General features: G+C 49.0%; 1 protein-coding gene across 3 annotated transcripts in view; it reads left to right on the forward strand.

Moving 5' to 3' along the window:
• unm_sa1614 (un-named sa1614) overlaps positions 1-13,837 on the forward strand; it is a 319,542-nt gene that overhangs the window by 223,602 nt on the left and 82,103 nt on the right. For all 3 annotated transcript variants that reach the window (XM_038803728.1, XM_038803726.1, XM_038803727.1), the window contains 2 exons: positions 433-566; positions 6,583-6,674. In XM_038803728.1, the coding sequence (XP_038659656.1) occupies positions 433-566; positions 6,583-6,674 (226 nt within the window). The remainder of the gene's footprint in view (positions 1-432; positions 567-6,582; positions 6,675-13,837) is intronic.

Consider the following 13,837-nt stretch of genomic DNA (forward strand, 5'->3'; position numbering starts at 1 on the left):
TTGCTCGATCCAGTCACTCGATCCAGTCACCCAGTAATTTCCTAACCTAGCTTCTTGTATTTTCTGTCACAATGTTGCCAATGCATTTACCTGGGAGAAGCAGAAAGTGTTATCCAAGCATTAGCATTCTCGCAAGAAAACAATTCAGTTCTGGCTGAGACTTCACTTTACAGAGGAATATGTAAGCTGAGGAAATGAGTTCTATGAGGATTTACAACTAAAAGGATTCAATTAAATAAAAGTAAATACAGCAGCCCAAAAAAAAACGTTGTGTAGCCTTCCTTAAGACTAACCGTTTTACAGCCTTGATGAAATGAATGCATGTTCATCCCTCACTGGGATTCATATTCAATCATTTTGAGTTTTGTTGTGCCACAGTAAGCATTTAAAAGCAGTGAGTAGTACTTTTAATCTACTAACGTTTTTTTGCAGGTGCAACTTGGCTTTCTACAAATCTTGGAATTCTGATATGTATAGAATGTTCTGGAATTCACCGGGAAATGGGTGTACATTGTTCCCGGATACAATCTCTCTCACTAGACAAGCTTGGAACCTCTGAACTCTTGGTGAGAATCTTTCTAGATTTATTTGTTAGTGATTTTATTGCATCATTTTAGAAGTATCTGTTGCTGAAAGTAAACAATATCCTATTGAATAGCCACTACTATGATGCCAATATTGGGCAATAGATGATTGCCATATCAGTGATTCCTGCGCCTTGAGGTGGATTGTGTTCACTGCAGGAATATCATGCCTGAGTGTTGTTGGGTCACATACTCTGAGCACTTTTGGGGGAGGGCAACCCACTTCTGGTCTGCATTTGTAACAGATGTCGATGTAACGCTGAGGGAGACAAGTGATTGTGCATGCAAAAGGATCAAGTACTTCTGAAGTCCACCTTCCCACTGTATTCCAGTAAGGTCCTCTGTGTGGCAAGGCTGCTGACCTTCTGATGTGCTGCCTCTTTTTCAGCAAAGCCGTAGCAGGCCACACCATAATTGCTGTGTGCCTTTGATGCTCATGCTCAGCAGGCAGTTCCTGTATCCTGGCAGAGCTCAACACCATTAATTGGACACCAAGCTTGCTGCCAACGCAATTAGGGCATCTACATTTGAATATCGTGTCACATGAGTGACGCAGATAGGGAACAGGGTCAGAACCCAAAAATGATCACACCCTTACTTTGTAACTTATTCTTCAGCACTCTCTCCAAAAGGATAACTGCAGCTTATTTCATTATCAAACCAGAATTTGTTGCCAATAAGTGTGCTTTTCAATATCTTAAAACTATAGGTAATTCCTGTGGTGAATTATATGCATCGTAATTCACACTGTATTGCTTTGCGTTGTATTGTGTCCTTGTGGGCTCTGTATGTGAGCCGTTGCCCGGCTCTGCCCATAGGGGGAGATGAGGAGTTTGTACTGGGCTCCACCCGTTGCTCCGCCCATGGCTCCTCCCACTAACCGGAAGTATAAAGTACTGCAGCCGTAAGCCTGCTCTCAGTTCCTCGTCGCAGGCTGGCTTAGTTGTAAGACTATTAAAACCACAGTTTACTTCCAATCGTGTGTCTAGTGAATTGATGGTCACATCAATTTAATAGTCTTAGAAAACTTGAAGAAAACTACTATTATTTACTACGCAACTTAATTGTACCACCTCATATACTGAGGCCCTGGCCATGCTCGACCGAATGTACGTGTGACCCATCAACAAGGTCTACGAGGGCAGCATGGTGGCCTAGTGGTTAGCACAACCGCCTCACGGCGCTGAGGTCCCAGGTTCGATCCCGGCTCTGGGTCACTGTCCGTGTGGAGTTTGCACATTCTCCCCGTGTCTGCGTGGGTTTCGCCCCCACAACCCAAAAATGTGCAGAGTAGGTGGATTGGCCACGCTAAATTGCCCCTTAATTGGAAAAAATAATTGGGTAATCTAAATTTAAAAAAAAAAAAACAAGGTCTACGCACGGCACATTTTCACGACCCACCGCCAGCGCCCCGTGGAGTCGCTGGAAGACTTTCTGCGCGATTTAAAAGCCCTTGCTTGGGACTGCAATTTTCAGGCTGTAACAGCCGCCCAGCATATGGAACTCGCTGTCCGTGATGTCGACGTTGCGGGACTCGGGTCCAACTATGTGCGCCAACGATTGCTTGAGAAAGGGCCCCAGAACTTAGAGGACGCTGTAGAGTTAGCTACAGCTATGGAGGTCTCGTTCCGCAGTCTGACCTTGTTATCCGCGGACCAAGCGACCCCCTCATGTGCCCCCGACCAGCGATTGCCCCAGGCCTGCGCCGCGCAGCCACCCACTCACTATGCAGCACCAGCGTGCCATTTTTGTGGACAGCCCCAACACCCACGGCAGCACTGCCCGGCCCGAAACGCGACCTGCTGCGGTCGCAAAGGACACTATGCTCGAGTAGCCTAGCAAAGTCGAAAACTCCAAACTCCCCCGCAGTCCAGAGCACTCGCCTCCCAAATTCACAGGCCCGCAGGCCCCGTAATGCTGCAGCGGGTCTGCCGACTCCGCCCCCACCCGACATGTGTAACTCATGCGGGCCGCCATCTTGGCAACCCTCCTCCACGCGGCCGACCACGTGCCACTCCTGGGGGCCGCCATCTTTTGGACACCATCTTCCTCGCCGCCCGCCACGTGCGATCCACAGGGGCGGCCATCTTGGGCTCCATCCTCTCCAGCCTCCGAACCTCATCTTGAAGACTACGACCTCAGCGGACAGTCATCACGGGGCCACTCCAGCACAGCTGATCGAGCCGCCAACTACCCGCAACTCAGCGTGGTCACGTTGGACCAGTCGCGTCCGAAACACCTCCAAAATTCGATGATGACCGTTAAAATCAACGGGTACAGGACACCGTGCCTCTTAAACTCCGGAGCACCGAGAGCTTCGTACACCCTGAACTGGTAAGATGCTGTTCGCTCCCTATCTTCCCTGCACGGCAAACTATCTCCCTCGCTTCAGGCTCACACTCTGTTCACATACAAGGGCGCACCGTCGCGACCCTAACGATCCAGGGCGCCAGCTACTCTAATTTCCAGCTGTACGTACTCCCCGAACTCTGCGCCCCACTCTTACTTGGACTCGACTTCCAATGTAACCTCAAGAGCCTCGCACTCAGCTTCGGTGGACCCCTACCTCCACTCACCATCTGCAGTCTAGCGACGCTGGGAATCGCCCCCCTCCACTCTTTGCTAACCTCACTCCGAACTGCAAACCCATAGCCACTCGCAGCAGGCGGTATAGCCTGCAGGACAGGGTGTTTATTAGAACCGAGGTCCAGAGGCTCCTACTTGAGGGAGTCATAGAGACCAGTAACAGTGCCTGGGGAGCTCAGGTGGTGGTCGTCAAGACCGGGGAAAAATTCCGAATGGTGGTGGACTGTAGCCAAACCATTAACCGGTTCATGCTCCTCGATGCGTACCCCCTCCCTGGGATTGCAGACATGGTTAATCAGATCGCCCAGTACCGCATATTCTCCACGGTGGATCTGAAGTCTGCATACCACCAGCTCCCAATCTGCCCGGAGGACCGCCACTACACGGCGTTCGAGGCAGATGGCCACCTCTTCCATTTCCTCCGGGTCCCCTTTGGCGTCACGAATGGGGTCTCGGTGTTCCAATGAGCAATGGACCGAATGGTGGACCAGTACGGGCTGCAGGCCACGTTTCCGTACTTGGATAACGTCACCATCTGCAGCCATGATCAGCAGGACCACGACGCCAACCTCCACCGATTTCTCCAAACTGCCCAGAAACTTAATCTCACTTATAATACGGGGAAATGCGTTTTCCGCACGACCATGCTAGCCATCCTCGGCTATGTCGTGGAAAATGGAGTCCTGGGCCCCGACCCGGACCGTATGCGCCCCCTCTTACAACTCCCTCTCCCTCATTGTCCCAGGGCCCTCAAGAAGTGCCTGGGATTTTTCTCTTACTTTGCCCAGTGGGTCCCTCAGTATGCGGACAAAGCCCGCCCACTATTTAAGGCCACATTCTTTTCTCTGTCAGCTGAGGCCCGCCAGGCCTTCACCTGCATCAAGGAGGACATCGCCAAAGCTGCCATGTGGGCGGTGGATGAATCCATCCCCTTCCAGGTGGAAAGCGAAGCCTCAGCGGTCGCTCTCGCAGCCACTCTGAACCAGGCAGGGAGACCAGTCGCCTTCTTCTCCCGAACCCTCTCCGCTTCGAAATTTCGACACTCCTCGGTTGAAAAAGAAGCCCAAGCCATTGTGGAGGCGGACGACACTGGAGGCACTACCTCGCAGGTAGGAGGTTTACCCTCATCACCGACCAAAGATCGGTTGCCTTCATGTTTGACAACTCGCAAAGGGGCAAAATGAAAAATGATAAAATCCTGCGGTGGAGGATAGAACTCTCCACCTACAACTACGATATTATGTATCGACCGGGAAAGCTCAACGAGCCCCCAGATGCCCTGTCCCGCGGCATGTGCGCTAGCGTGCAAGACGGCCACCTGAAAGCTATCCACAATGATTTCTGACACCTGGGGGTCACCCGGCTCGCCCACTACGTCAAAGCCCGAAATCTGCCTTTCTCCACCGAGGAGGCCAAAGCCATCAGCAGGGATTGCCCGATCTGCGCGGAGTGCAAACCGCACTTCTATAGACCAGACAAGGCCCACCTGGTAAAGGCATCCTGGCCCTTTGAATGCCTGAGCATCGATTTCAAAGGGCCACTCCCCTCGACCAATCGAAATGTGTACTTTCTTAACGTCATCGATATGTTCTCCCGCTTCCCGTTTGCTATCCCATGCCCCGATATGACCTCCCACACAGTCATCAGATCCCTGCACTGTATCTTCAACCTGTTCGGTTTCCCCAGCTACGTGCACAGCGACAGGGGTTCGTCCTTTATGAGCGACGAGCTGCGTCAGTACCTGCTCGACAAGGGCATCGCCTCGAGCAGGACTACCAGCTACAACCCCAGGGGGAACGGGCAGATGGAAGACCGTCCTACTGACCCTCCGGTCCAGGAATCTCCCGAACTCCCACTAGCAGGAGATCCTCCCCGACGTGCTCCATGCTATTAGGTCCCTCCTATGCACCGTCACCAACCAGACCCTTTCACGAACGACTATTTGTTTTCTCTAGGGGCACTACCACGGGGGCTTCGCTCCCACGCTGGTTGAGGACACCGGGCCCGGTTCTCCTCCGGAAGCACGTCCGGGCACACAAGACAGATTCACTAGTAGAAAGAGTGCTACTACTCCATTCGAACCCCCAATACGCTTTCATTGAATACCCCGATGGCCGTCAGGACACCGTTTCCCTCCGGGACCTGACGCCTGCAGGATCCACCACCATCACCGCCGAGGTACCCCCCACACTAACCCCCACCCAACCCCCTGACCCCGCACCTATAGGTTCACTGACCAGCTCCGCACCCCGCACCTATAGGTTTCCTGCGTCGCCCATTGCACCGGTCAGGTACGAAGCTCGGAGCGAATCACCCCCGGAATCCACCATCGTACCCTCACCTACCGCCACCACCCAGCCACCAGAAGAGGCTGCAACCCCGGTGCTCCGCCGATCCCAAAGGACGACTCGGCCACCGGACCGGCTCAATTTGTAGACCCGTCACCCCCGCCGGACTTGGTTTTTTTACAGGGGGTGAATGTGCTGAATTATATGCATCATAATTCACACTCTATTGCCTTGCGTTGTATTGTGTCCTTGTGGGCTCTGTATGTGAGCCGTTGCACGGCTCTGCCCATAGCGGGAGATGAGTTTGTACTGGGCTCCGCCCATGGCTCCTCCCACTAACCCGGAAGTATAAAGTACTGCAGCAGTAAACCTGCACTCAGTTCCTCTGGTCGCAGGCTGGCTTAGTTGTAAGACTATTAAAACCACAGTTTACTTCCAATCGTGTGTCTAGTGAATTGATGGTCACATCAGTTCCTACTGATTTTTTTTTACGATTAAAGTTAATTGGCATAGTGCCTATATTTAAATTAAGATGATTGTGCAATGAGATGAACAATGTACTCTTACTTCAGGGATCTCTATTTTCATCCAGACGTGACTGATGGCATGAGCATTACTTGGTGAAATTAATACTCTGAACCGAGTGCCAAGTGATTGACGATCCAAAACACACTAATTACTTATAATCTGACACGAAGTTGACAGTCTGCTTCAGACTACAATAATGGTTCATGTGGAAAATAGAAATGTTTGTGCAATTGAGGATATTTTTTCTGAATGTGGAGGTTGTATGTAATAAGAGGATAGTATAATATAGAGGATCTTTCGTCTTCATCTAACCAAGGTGACATATGCTCTGTGTTAGCTCCGTGCTGGCAGGACAGTAAGTGGATATAATTTCTAATCGATAGTGCTGGCTTGCCTCAGTGAACTTAATAGTATATTTAAGAAAAGCTGAATAAACACAAAGATGTGTATTTATTAAGATTTTAGCATATTTGCTACATGGAACATGAGGTCTTGGATAGTTAGTAATGAGTTCTATATGATTTTCTGAGTGGGAGGGTCATTTCCAAGGAGGAATTATGTAAACTTAGTTTCTAAGACATATATTTCTTTTCCAGGTGGCAAAGAATGTTGGAAACACCAGATTTAATGAACTTATGGAAGCTAATCTCCCAAGTGTGTCAGTAAAACCAAGAGCAGACAGTCCCATGTGAGTAAAAACCAATAGGAAATTGTAATTGTTAGAAAAATGCTGACATTAATTGATTCAAGGCCACATGTCTTTCGTTAAATGCATTCCCTGAGCATTCATTCTTGGTGCCTGCTTCTCACAGGCTGCCAATTTATCATTCTCTCCAACAATATCCAAGGATCTTTCCAGAGTTAATCATATCCACACTGCGCTAGCAGCAAGGGATTGCAGGTTACTTTTTGGCTTCTTAAGCAATGACAACAATCCATACAGAACGTTGAATATAAATTTAAATAATAGATTGTTAAATATTAAAAATAAATAATAGAATATTGAATAAATATTTCAATAATAGAACCTGCTAAATACTCATCTGATAAAATTCTTCCTTACAAATATGGTAAAATACAAATATACAGTTGAAAGCACATCAAACTGCAACATAGAATTTATGAGCTGTGATCCACTCGTTTTTAACCTGAAAGCTTGTCAATGAAAATACATGCCTCTATGTAAATTCTAATCTCTCACCTGTCGAACTCCCATCAATCTGTTGCACTTCATGCATATTAATTAACTTTTGGAATCTTCAAACACACCAAGATAACACATTGATCTTGTGGCACTGTAGATTTACACCACTACAATTACACAATGTGCAACGTACAAGATGTGCAGAACAACCAAGGAGTGAGTAAAGGCACAAGACTATTTTTTAGAAAGATGTGATAGGCTGGCTTTCATCGCTGCTAATTCACAAGGCTAGATTTTAGCTAGTAACTAGCTAATATCCTGTGGCTGTATTCTGTCTGAGGAGAGGTCTTCTTTTCCTCGCAGAGTTCCAATGGCTGGAACTGTTGTATAATTTGCCTCAATCTACCCCCTGGACCCCAGGGCACATTGTGCCTGCACAACAAGTACCTGACGGGATTTCCATTATCAAGAACAAATGTCAGTGCAGGGGTGGCAGTTTAATTACTACTTTTATGTAAAAGTGTGATTTGGACAAGCTGAGTCAGTGGGAAAATGTGTGACAGATATAGTATAATGTAGATAAAAGTGAGGTTATCCACTTTGGTAGCAAAACAGGAAGGCAGATTATTATCTGAATAGCTATAGATTGAGAGAGAGGAATGTGCAATGAGATCTGGGTGTCCTTGCTCACCAGTCACTGAAAGTAAGCATGCAAATGCAGCAGGTGGTGAAAAAGGAAAACGGTGTGTTGGCCTTCACAGCGAAAGGATTTGAGCACAGGAGCAGGCGTGTCTTGTTGCAATTATACAGGGCCTTGGTGAGACCACACCTGGAATATTGTGTGCAGTTTTGGTCTCCTTTTTGAGGAAGGATGTTCTTGCTGTGGAGGGAGTGCAGCAAAGGTTTACTTGACTGATTCCTGGGATGGCAGGACTGACATACGAGGAGAGATTGAGTCAGTTAGGATTATATACGCTGGAGTTCAGAAGAATGAGGGGGGATCTCATAGAAACAAGGAGCAGCATGGTGACACAGCGGTTATCACTGCTGCCACACAGCACCAGGGACCCGGTTCAATCCCGGCTTCTGGTGACTTTGTGGAGTTTGTACTTTCTCCCTGTGTCTGCGTGGGTTTCCTCACTTTCTCCCCGTGTCTACATGGGTTTCCTCCGGGTGCTCCAGTCTTCCCACAGTCCAAAAATGTGCAGGTTAGGTGGATTAGCCATGCTAAATTTCTCCTTAGTATCCAAAAAAAGTTAGGTGGGGTTACTGAGTTACAGGAAAATGGTGGGGGCCTGACCCTAGGTGGGTGCTCTTTCAGAGGATAGGTGCAAACTCGATGGGTTGAGTGGCCTCCTTCGGCACTGTAAGGATTCTATGAAACCTGTAGACTTTTAACAGGACTAGACAAGGTAGATGTAGACGTGATATTCCCAATGGTGGGGGGTCCAGAACCAGGGGTCACAGTCTGAGGATGTGAAGTAAACCATTTAGGACTGAGCTAAGGAGAAATGAGAGAGTGGTGAACCTGTGGAATGCTCCACCACAGAACGAAGTTGAGGCCAAAGCACTGAATGTTTTCAAGAAGGCATTAGATGTAACTCTTGGGGTGAAAGGGATCAAAGGACAAGGGGATAAGCAGGAACAGGTGTGGATGATCAGCCATGATCATAATGAATGGTGGAGCAGCACGAAAGGCCGAATGGCCTACACCTGCCCCAATGTGACTGACCACAAGACATTACTGGGCCTTTTAAGGAACGATAAGCCCATACTGCCCATCGCCTCAGCAAGGTTGCAGCTTTGGGCTTTGTTGTTCGTGGCCTCTTACTATGGTTTCCAGCACCGGCCTGGGACACAAATTGCGAATGCAGCTGCCTGAAGTCGCCTGCCCCTACCCAAGGGCATTTTGCCAACACCTCTACATCAAGAGATCATTCTAGTTTTAACTTCCTGGACACTCTGCCAGTTTCCATGGGCACATCCGCAACTGGAGCCAAAGAGGCCTATTCTTTCAGAAGTTAAATGAATGTTACAATCTGGCTGGCGTTATGAGATATCCAAACAGCTGAGGCCCTACTTCACTCATCAGAATGAGTCGACATGAGAAGGCAACGAGTTTCTATGGGGATCATGGGTGGTCATCCTGCCTCAGGCCAGGGGGGGCCCTCTTCAAGAGCTACATTCAGGGCAGATGAAGATGCTAGTGCAGAGTTACATCTGGTGGCCAGGCATAGATAAAGCCATTGAAACACTGGTACAACAGTGCCACTCTTGCCAAATGCAGGAATCTTTGCTGTTTTCTGCCACACTTCACCCTTGGGAATGGCCAGGTTGCCCGCTAAGCAGGCCCGCTTATGGGCAAGATATTTTTGGTGCTGGTGGATGCTTACTCTAAATGACTATTGGTTCAAGAGATAGGGACCACTACCTCAGCGACCACGGTAGATTTCTTGTGCCAAGTGTTTGCCATTCATTGGCTTCCTGAGTCAATTGTTTTGAACAATGGCACCCCTTGACCAGCGGTGATGTCCAGGTTTTTGTAAAAGCCAATGTCATACCACCCATGTCAAACGGTTCGGCTGAGAGGGGCATCCAAACTTTCAAGAATGTCATGCAAAAGCAATCTGATAAACCCCTTCGCCAGAGGGTGGCTAATTTTTTGTTGTTGTACAACCCAAACCCTCATTCAGCCACGGGAGTCATGTCAACTGAGTTGCCCATGGGTTGTTAGTTGAGAACCCGATTGGATCTTAGTGTTCCAAATTTGGCTGGGAGGTGGAGGCACGTCAGGCCTCCCTGAAGGGTCAGCGGTCAGAACAGAAGGGCGGCAGGTCTGGTTTGGGGCTGGTTTAGCACAGTGCGCTAAACAGTTGGCTTGTAATGCAGAACAATGCCAGCAGTGCGGATTCAATTCCCGTACTGGCCTCTCTGAACAGGTGCCGGAATGTGGCGACTAGGGGCTTTTCACAGTAACTTCATTGAAGCCTACTTGTGACAATAAGCGATTATTGGGCAGCATGGTAGCATAGTGGTTAGCACAATTGCTTCACCGCTCCAGGGTCCCAGGTTCAATTCCCGCCTTGGGTCACTGTCTGTGCGGAGGCTGCACGTTCTCCCCGAGTGTGCGTGGGTTTCCTCCAGGTGTTTTGGTTTCCTCCCACAGTCCAAAGATGTGCATGTTAGGTGGATTTGCCATGCTAAATTGTCCTTAGTGTCCAAAATTGTCCTTAGTGTTGGGTGGGGTTACTGGGTTATGGAGATAGGGTGGAGGTGTGGGCTTGGGTGGGGTGCTCTTTCCAAGAGCCAAGAGCTCTTTCCAAGAGCCGATGCAGACTCGATGGGCCGAATAGCCTCCTCCTGCACTGTAGATTCTATAATACCTATCTATGATAGGTCATTGCGGGTGTGAGACCTGGTCTGTAATTTCGCTTCAGGTTCACTTTGGTGAAAAGGACGGGTTGTGACCCAGTGAGGGCTGTGGTCTACTGTGGTCAGGGACTTGAGGCTGTTTTCGTTAGAGAGGAGAAGGCTGAGAGGTGACTTAATAGAGACATATAAGATAGTCAGAGGGTTAGATAGGGTGGACAGTGAGAGTCTTTTTCCTCGGATGGTGATGACCAACACGAGGGGACATAGCTTTAAATTGAGGGGTGATAGATATAGGACAGATGTCAGAGGCAGTTTCTTTACTCAGAGAGTAGTAGGGGTGTGGAACACCCTGCCTGCAACAGTAGTGGACTCGCCACCTTTAGGGGCATTTAAGTGGTCACTGGATAGACATATGGATGAAAATGGAATAGTGTAGGTCAGATAGGCTTCAGATGGTTTCACAGGTCGGCGCAACATCGAGGGCCAAAGGGCCCGTACTGCGCTGTAGTGTTCTATGTTCTATGTTCTAACCAAGGCAACCACCTGCACCTGTCGAGGCCGGTGAGACCAATTCCACTGTTGTTGAACCACTTGATCGTCTAAAAGAGTGCTAAGCCTGTGGCATGGCTATGGAGATCCTGGAGAACTATTGAGGTCTCGGGACTCATTGACTTTGTAATGAACTGTCTTTCCCCTGTTGTCCCTGTGAACATTTGTAACTTCTGTATATAGTTTTTGGGATAGTTGTAACAAGGGACATAAAGGTGGAGGGATGTAGCAGCGCGGCCACTTTAATGGACAGGCTCCACGGACCATGTAACCAGCAAGGGTACACATGAACCCCAGCCAATGGGAAGTTTACACGGGGCCCTGGGAAGCAAGAAGCCAAAATGTTAAGACTTGTTGTATAGTGTTCTGTGCTTGTTACTTAACTGCCTTTGTCTCCCATCAATAAACGCCCCTGTTAACTACTGGAAGCCTCCAGGTGTTTCTTGATCCACCACAATTCCATTTCTTGATGCAGACATTTAATCTTTTTCTTGACCAATAAGGGAGTAATATATTGATGTGGATAAAAAAAACTGGTTGGCAGACGGGAAGCATAGAGTGGGAATAAACGGGTCCTTTTCAGAGTGGCAGGCAGTGACTAGTGGGGTACCGCAAGGTTCAGTACTGGGACACTAGCTGTTCACAATATACATTAAGAATGTGGACGAAGGAATTGCATACAATTTCCAAATTTTCCGACAACACTAAGCTGGGTGACAGTGTGTGCTGTGAGGAGAATGCAAAGAGGCTGAAGGATGACTTGGACAGGCTGGCTGAGTGAGCAAATACTTGGCAAATACAATATAATGTGGATAAAGCCCTGTTTGAATCTTAAGTAGTGTGAGTCACTTTGAGTACTATATAAGGGACAGACTTATATAGAAGTGCACACTCAGTAAGCTGCGCACGTAAAGGAGACACATCCTGAGTGAGACACAGCCAGAGTGGGAATTGGAACTTGGTAATTTGGGGCAGTGTGGTAATTCGGCACAGAGTGGTAGGAGGTGTTGTTCCCTGTTTTGTTCTGTTTTCTTCGTTTGGCTTTGTAACTGATAATCTGCAGGGAGAGATCCAGAGTGCTTTCCGGGAAGCAGGGAGAAAACCAGGGAGCACCCTGGGAAGGTAGGTGACATAAAATCTTACCCCCAGGTTCCAGTGGTCAGTTGTGGTTACCCCCAGGTTCCTTGCGGTACCCCACTAGTCACAGAGACCTGGGTGTCATGGTGGAACAGTCACTGAAGGTTGGCATGCAGGTACAGCAGGCAATGAGGAAAGCTAATGGAATGCTGGCCTTCATAGCGAGAGGATTTGACTACAGGAGTAGGGATGTCTTGCTGCAGTTATATAGACCCTTGAGTATTGGGTGCAGTTTTGGTCTCCTAGTTTGAGGAAGAACATACTTGCTATTGATGGTGCCCAACGAAGGTTCACCAGACTAATCCCCGGGATGGCAGGACTGACATGTGAAGAAAGCCTGGATCGACTGAGAGGTGATCTCATAGAAACATATAAAATCCTGATGGGGAATTCCCAAACCAACAGGAAAATGAAAGGAGGCTTAGCTTTACTGAATCTACAATATTACCACTGAGCAGCAACGGCAGAAAGAATGTGGGGATGGGTACACGAACCCGGCTCAGAGTGGGTACAGGTAAAGGAGACCTCCTGTAATGGAACGACCCTCCGGGCCCTGGCTACAGCAGCACTCCCACCCCCTCAACAAGATACACAAAGAACTCAGTGGTAGCTGCCATGCTGAGAACGTGGACCCAGCTGAGACAACACTTCGGGCTAACTAAAATGTTCCCCGTGGCCCCCATCTGTAGCAATCACAGATTGCCCCCAGCCATGCTAGACTCCTTCAAAAGATGGAGGTGGGACGGGGGCACGCTGACGGTCGGGGACTTTTACGTAGGGCACAGACTGGCGACACTGGATGAACTAACGAGGAAGTGGAAACTAGCAAAATGGCAGGAAATGAGACACCTCCTAATAAAATATTTCCTCTACAAAGAGACAGTAGGGTACCCCAGGGCCCCAGAAACCCCACTACTAGAGGACCTGATAGGCACAGACAGCAAGGAGGCAGGGGGCTATGTGGGAAAATATATGGACAGTTACTGGTCAAAGCTGGACGAGACCAGACAAAAATGGGAGGATGAACTGGGGACAGAGTTAGGGTGGGGACTCTGGAGTGAAGCACTGAGCAGGGCTAACTCCATCTCGTCCAGTGCAAGGCTCAGCCTAATCTAGCTCAAAGTGGTGCACAGAACGCACCTGACCAGAACCCGAATGAGAAGGTTCTTCCCGGAGGTGGAGGATAAATGTGCGCGGTGCCAGAGGGGCCCGACCAACCACACCCACATGTTCTGGGCTTTTCCCAAACTTGCTGGGTTCTGGACAGCCTTTTCCCAGGCAATGTCCAAGGTTGTGGGAGTGAGGGTGAAGCCATACCCAATAGTGGTAATCTTCGGGGTATCGGAGCAACCAGAACTACAAACCAGGAAGGGGGCTAACGCCCTTGCTTTCGCTTCCCTAATCACACACCGGAGAATCCTGCTCGGCTGGCGATCGGCAGCACCACCCAAAGCTGCAGACTGGCTCGCTGGCCTCTCGGAATTTCTCCACCTGGAGAAGATTAAGTACGCCATCTGAGGGTCTGAGGAAGGCTTCCTAGATAGATGAGGAACCAAAGGACTGCGAAACCCGGGGAGGGGGGGAATGGAAGGAATGTGGAGAAACCATGAAAAGAAGAGAAGAGGAGGTTACCCCCCCCTGAAAATAAA

Source organism: Scyliorhinus canicula, chromosome 7 (genome assembly GCF_902713615.1).
Source record: "Scyliorhinus canicula chromosome 7, sScyCan1.1, whole genome shotgun sequence".
Classification (NCBI taxonomy): Eukaryota; Metazoa; Chordata; class Chondrichthyes; order Carcharhiniformes; family Scyliorhinidae; genus Scyliorhinus; species Scyliorhinus canicula.